Below are 7,209 nucleotides of genomic sequence, written 5' to 3'. Positions count from 1 at the left end.
TACACAATTTTGTTCTGGAACAATCACATTCTTCCCACCCCAGGAAATTAAGTGGTTACATTACCTGGTCAGACGCAGCTTCTGCGGAATAGGTATTAATGTCTTTTATTTAAGTCAACTAAATGTAAAATTTCCTTCACCTTTTGATGCAAAATATTACATTAAACGATTCACAATTTGAATTAACGAATCCCCAAATTTGAGATAAACACGCCAACTCATTAGCAAATTGATTTATTTTAAAGTATATATTTTAATAACTCTCTATAATAATGTCTTTGTACAAAATTAAATGCTAACATTTAATGTAGCATTTAAATGTGTACAAAGATATTTTTTCTGTTTCCTGCAAAACCTCACGAATATCGGATGGAAACTAATATTATAACAAGTATAATTTATGTATCTGATATATAACTACTGCTTCTACCATCATTTAAACACGTGGCAGCGTCTGTCAAGCTTATTGCCAGAGGCGAAATGGCACTTTTCACACATAGTCATTCACACAATGCGGAATAAACCATGCATTTGACTGACAAGTGGAGACGGCTGTGTGGAGTTTGGGATTCGTCAATTACCTGTATTTTGGCTGAAGTAACGTACATTGCCAAAGCTTAGAAAGACAGTGATTTAGTATTAGCAGAGACGCGTAAAGCACATAGATATCGTATGGTTTTAGGTAAGAAGGTTTTAGTGGTCAGCAATTCGTTGAGGTCATCCGACTGCTCAGCGTTTTCGCACCACTACCCTCTTTAGCCTGGAACAATCTGGAAGTGAAGATGATCCTCAGCTTTGTAATTGGGATTACACTCTTCCTCTCGAATGTGCTGAACAATGTGGACTGCATTACTACATGTGAGTAGCTATTATATTGATCTGCACACAACAAGCGAGTCTAAGGTCAGGCCAATCTACGATCACTAAGGCACTTTACATGATTCCGCTTAGATTTACATGTTCAATTCTCTCTCTCTCTCGCTCTCCTTCTATCTCTCTCTCTCTCTCTCTCTCTCTCTCTTGCAAGAGTGGCATACTCTCTAAAGTGTGTTAAAGATTTTGAGAGTACTTAGCGTGTTCTTTCTCGATTGACTGGGAAGGTCAGTTTCTACTAACTCGCATCTGTGTTATTGCTTATTTTCAGTCTGTTTTGATCGTTGGTGGTGGAGTTGGATGGCCGACATATTCATTGACTGACATCTGGTTTTAGCAAGGTATAAAATCCTGGCCCCATTCTTACCTCGTGTGTGTATTTGCGACTTGGTTCTGAATTTTCAAGCGTAACAAAGGTAGTTGGTTAATCGTGCACCTTTTGGTAGACGTATATCATGTTTTTCCTTTTGTTTTCTTTTACGGACATTAACGGCGTTTTTCAGCACATGACAGTCTATCTATGGCGGCAAGTATAATTGGTGGAGAAAGAACGCGGGAACAACCCCGAAAACAATCGCCGACCTACGGAAAGCTTGCTCACATACCCATATTGGTCGAGCCAAGACTCCAGGGCCGCGGACAGGATTTGTGGGCTTTAGGAAAAAATCACAAGTAGGCCCCAACGAATTGCAAATTATGTTGGAAGTACGCACCCCCCACCAACCTCCCGACCGTTGTGAATTCCCGAGATTTTTGTCCTAATTTTCCTACTCTGTCTACGGCCCCATGTAACTCACGTGAACAGATGAATAGTATATGCAATGGCGAGCGCATTAGACCATGCTTGAGACTAAAAGTATTGTCCTTATTATTATTATTTTTACGCAAACAAATGCAGAATTATGTTATTTTCTTCATCATAAAACGCTGCACATTGTCCGGTACAAGCCTTTCCACCTTTTATAGGAACTACGGTCAATGTTGATCAGGACTGACCAGAATCCAATTTATTTACAAACAGTATATGCCACAAAAAAATCATCTCATATTCAATTTCTCCAGGTTTTATACAAAATCCGCTTCTCCTAGCCACTAAATGAATGATTCACAAGTGCCAGTGGTATTTCATTTTGACTACATACATACTCTATTGCTGTACACTGCATCAAAGTCTGCGGACACAGTCGTATGGAATATCTTTTATTATGAGTTATTCTTTCTCACACTCCCAGTTAACTGTTGCATGATACTTAAATGAAAGAATTGGACATAATATACTATTAACATCAAGTACGACTGAACGTAGGAGAAAGAACTATGCCTTTTAATTATTCATATGATCTTTTGATTTTTTTTATTAGGATATAATTAAATAGGTAACTTCAACATTATACAGAGTTTTGGTGATGGCTTTCCTAAGTTGTGTTCGAAACCTTAATGACATGGTCAGCTGTTAAGTTTCGTATGTAGGTGAGGAGAGAATTATTGCCCATTTCGGCCTCTTGTTAAGTTTATTCCGTCAGGTTTCATGAACAATCGGTGAAAAATGTTATGACGATGAACGTGATATATAGTGGCAGCTGGCAAAGTGACGGACATTAGGTCTGTACGTCAGACAAGCTCTCTATGCGTACGTAGATCACACCTTTAACAGCAAGAGCATTGGTTCACAGTACATAAGGATCGGCAGTTTGATATACATGCAGCGATATGTTAATTGATTGGAAATCTTCAGCTTTTTGCAATGCTCAACTCCTTCCTTCTGCACAGCCCATTTTAAGTTGAAGAACACAGTAACGACAATCTATATAATTGTATTCGTGTACACGTTATAATTTTATAATTAAACGTTGCGAAATCAATCGGCATCAAGAATCGCATGAGCTCTCTTGAATCAACGTTTAAAGCAATCCAGTTAGCCGAATTACCTAACAATGAAAGAAATATCATATTATAGCCCTATTCTCTCTCTCTCTCTCTCTCTCTCTCTCTCTCTCTCTCTCTCTCTCTCTCTCTCACGTAAGAGAGACACAGTACTCTAAAATCTAAAATGTTATTAAATATTTGAGAGTACTTAGCGTGACAGGAAATGTTATTTTCTACTAATTCACAGCTGTATTATTGATTATTTTTATTCAATTTTTATTCTTGTTGGTGGAGTTGGATGGCCGACATATTCACAGACTGGCATCTGGTTTTAGCAAAGTATCAAATCCCAGCCCTATCCTTACCTCGTGTGTGTATTTGAGACTTCGTACTGTCCCTTCAAAAATGAGAAAGGTAGTTAGGTAATCGTGCATATATATATATATATATATATATATATATATATATATATATATATATATATATATATATATATATATATATATATATATATATGTATATATATATATATATATATATATATATATATATATATATATATATATATATATATATATATATATATATCCTTTCCTCGACGGAGTTAACGCCATTTTTCAGCAGGTGACAGTCTGGACATGGTGGCCAGCATAATTAGTGGAGAAAGAACTCGGGCAAAACCCCGGAAACAATCATCGACGCACGGAATGTGTTGCTGGCAAGCTTTCGTACATACCCATATTGGTCGAGCCAAGAGTTCAGGGCCGCGGACATGATTTGTTGGCCTTCACCAGTAGGCCCCAGTGAATTACAGATTGTGATGGCGGTAAACCCCGTGACCGTTGTGAGCCCCCGGGATTTTCTCCTAGTTTTCCTACTCTGTCCACGGCCCCGTCAAATTCACGCGGAAGGGTGAAATGAATATATGTAATGGCGAGCGCATTAGACCACGCGGGCACATCGGTCACTTTCTTACAAAAGGAGAATAGTTTTTTGAGTTCTTTTTCACGCAGTTAATTGAACATATAAACAACGAAAAATTAGTGTTGGAGGTACTTCAGAACCACTAAAGGACAATAAGTTAATTACAAATAACCATGTTATTTAAATGTTCTTTTGTTGTTATATATTGGCTACTTTCAACCATATTGTACTTAAAATGAGTTCAGGACTATTGGTAATCCGAATAGGCTTAACATGGTGGGTGGGTGTGGTAAGGCCAAATATCAAGTATAGTAATTAATACGGGGAACATTCAAAATTATAAACTTTAAAAATACTGTCTTTTATATCTTTATGTGCAATCTGTTTTGTGGAAATTTATTTATAAAATAGGCAATTATATATTCATTTTACGTGCAATAGATTGTGCAGGGTTATTGTATTGTGAATATCTTGATGCATGAAGACCAAGCAAGAGGCAACTGGCGTCACATTTTTTATATACTTTGGGCCTTCCGTATAATGTACGTGTCAAACATCACGAAACCATGTAATGGGAGCTGTCATACTGGTATTTTTCCAGTCAACGTGGTCCCTTTATTGACAGTAATATTACACGCATACCTTTAAGCCGATGGCTAATACACATTGCATATTGAAAGTACAATTGTGCTCGGTACTAACAGTAGCGAAGAGAATTCAGAAATATTCCTGAAATGCATTCTAACAAACGACTTATTTGCTTGTTTACATTTTACTTCATTAATCTCTTCTTTCACCCCATCTATTTCTCTAAATATTAATCCGCCAAAGTTGATATATTCGGGTATCACCAGTCCAGCGTTCTAAATATACGTATAAAGATAACGAAGAGTAGTTTCATTACCTATGTATCTTAAATAAAGAATATGTATGCATAAATGGGATATATATTGAATTTGCTTGTAAGGATGGGAACTATTATAGTTGTGGTATATATTTCCGCTGGTGTGTGACAAGGCACTTCCTGAAAAACCAGAGCGTGATTCAAAGTAGGAAGATAATACATTGTAACAAGATTACAGACTGATCATGGATGATGTATGACCAGTTGAATACTTTGGAAGATTTTACTTCGTTCATTACTTATGGATGTTGTAATTTACAGTAATTGTTTAATGTCAAGCTAACCGCATCATGCTTAGTGACGGTGAACATGACTTATGTGTGTGTGTGTGTGTTTTTTTCTCCAGCGGATTGTAATGTTTGTCGAATAGGATACGTATAGTGAAAGAGTCAATACTTATTTGTGCAATTAGTTTTATTTGCATACTAATGGTGCTTTGGTGATATTTTTCTATATTTGTGATAAATAGTTATTCTTGTTGTTTTGTCTATGACATTTGAACACTGGGTACATTAGTTTCTTATTGTTGTACAGTGTAGTCATATGGGAAGGCACGGGGTGCTTTAGAAAGCAGGATACAAGGAGGCATCTTACTATGGCTGGTGGTCTGCATTAAAGGGAAATATTAGATCAAAATCTTGCATTCCGTAGAGTTTGCCTTGAACCTATTCCTAGGATACAAAAGAAGGCGGTTATAAACATAGACTCAAGATTCACTAATAATTAAATTATATAAAACTGAATAACCATCTGTGGTACACACACACACACACACACACACACACACACACACACACAACGTGTACAAACAGACATGCTAGACAAGAATACGACAATATTTCAGACTGTTCATTTACATTTATGATCATTATTTTTGGGATTAAAACTGGTGTCATTATTATTATTATTGTCAAAATATATACAGAATTATGTCATTGTCTTCATCATAAAATGCTGCACATGGGCCGGTACAAGCCTTCCCAACTTGTATAGGAATTACTGTAATGGTTGTTCAGGACTGACTAGAATCCAGTTTATTTGCAAACAGTATATGCCACGAAAAAAAAAAAACAAAAAAAAAAAAAAAAAAGAAAACCACAACCCACAAAACATATTCAATTTCTCCAGATTTTATACAAAATCCACTTCCCATGCCACTAAATGGATGATTCACAAGTGCCAGTGGCATTTCATTTTGACTACATACATACTCTATTGCTGTACACTGCATCAAAGTCTGCGGACACAATCGTATGGAATATCTTTTACGATGACTTATTGTGTCACACAATCACTGCTAACTGTTGCAGGATACTTAAATGAAAGAAATGGGACATCATATACCATTAAGATCTCGTATGACTGAACGTTGGAGAAAGAACTGTGCATTTAAATTATTCCTTTGATTTGTAGAAAGAACTGTATTAGGATATAATACAATAGGTAAGATCAACATTATACAGAGTTTGGGAGATGGCTTTCCTAAGTTGTGCTCGAAACTTGATTAATTACATGGTCAGTTGTTACTTTTTGAATGCAGTGAAGAGCGAATTTAGGCCCATTTCGGCCTCTTGCTACGTGTATTCTGTAAGGTTCATGAACAATAGGTAAAAAATGTTGATGTTATGACGATCAACGTGATGTATGGTGGCAGCTGGCAAAGTGACGGACATTAGGTCTGTACGTCAGACCAGCTTTCCATGAGCATGTAGATCACACCTTTAACAGCGAGAGCATTGGTTCACAGTACATAAGGATCGGGAGTTTGATATACATGCAGCGATATGTTAATTGATTGGAAATCTTGAGCCTTTTGCAATGCTCAACTCTTTCCTTCTGTACAGCCCATTTTAAGTTGAAGAACACAGTATAGATAATCTATATAATTGTATTCATGTACACGTTATAATTTTATAATTAAAGTTTGCGAAGTCAATCGGCATTAAGAATTGCTTGAGCTGCTCCTGAATCGATATTTAAAGCATTTAAGCAAGAATTACCTAAAATGAAGGAAATGACATATGATAGTGAACGTCAGAGGCGTAGCTTGGGGGGGGGGGGGCAGGGGGGTACATATGTCCCCGGGCGCCAAGGTACAGGGGCGCCAAAATGAGGCTTACAACGTTACATTATAATAAGTAAACAAGGGTAATATTCAAAAATGTGATTAAACGGGGAGGGGGCTGGGGCGCCAATTTTATAGTTCGTCCCCGGGTGCAAAATATCATAGCTACGCCTCTGGTGAACGTAGCCCTACTCTGTCTCTGTCTCTGTTAGTCTGTCTCTCTATCTATAATGTAAGAGAGGCACAATACTCTCTAACACGTTTTTAAAGATTTGAGAGTACTTAGTGTGACTGGGAAGGTTAGTTTCTACTAATGATCACCTGTGTTATTGCTTATTTTCTGTTGGTTTTGATTGCTGTTGGTGGAGTTTTATGCCCGACATCTTCATAAACTGACATGTGGTTTTACCAAGGTATCAAATCTCAGCCCCATTCTTACGTCTTGTTTGTATTTGAGACTTCATACTGTTTCGTCAGTCATGACAAAGGTAGTTAGATAATCGTGCACATTTTGGTAGATATATATCCTCTCTTCGACAGAGTTTAACGCCATTTTTCAGCATATGAGTCTGAATAT

The 7,209-nt window shown here is 37.0% G+C and overlaps 1 protein-coding gene across 1 annotated transcript in view; it reads left to right on the top strand.

Moving 5' to 3' along the window:
- The first annotated feature begins 545 nt into the window (after positions 1 to 545).
- The window catches only part of LOC149782557 (uncharacterized), a 49,779-nt gene continuing 43,115 nt past the window's right edge, over positions 546 to 7,209 (top strand). The window contains exon 1 of the mRNA XM_089934000.1: positions 546 to 858. Coding sequence (XP_089790126.1) covers positions 783 to 858 — 76 coding nt within the window. The 5' untranslated portion in view covers positions 546 to 782. The remainder of the gene's footprint in view (positions 859 to 7,209) is intronic.

This window comes from Sinohyriopsis cumingii, chromosome 15 (assembly GCF_028554795.1).
Source record: "Sinohyriopsis cumingii isolate HCF-2022 chromosome 15, ASM2855479v2, whole genome shotgun sequence".
Classification (NCBI taxonomy): domain Eukaryota; kingdom Metazoa; phylum Mollusca; class Bivalvia; order Unionida; family Unionidae; genus Sinohyriopsis; species Sinohyriopsis cumingii.
The sequence above is the reverse complement of the archived record's forward strand: the minus strand, read 5'-3'. Positions and strand labels throughout refer to the sequence as shown.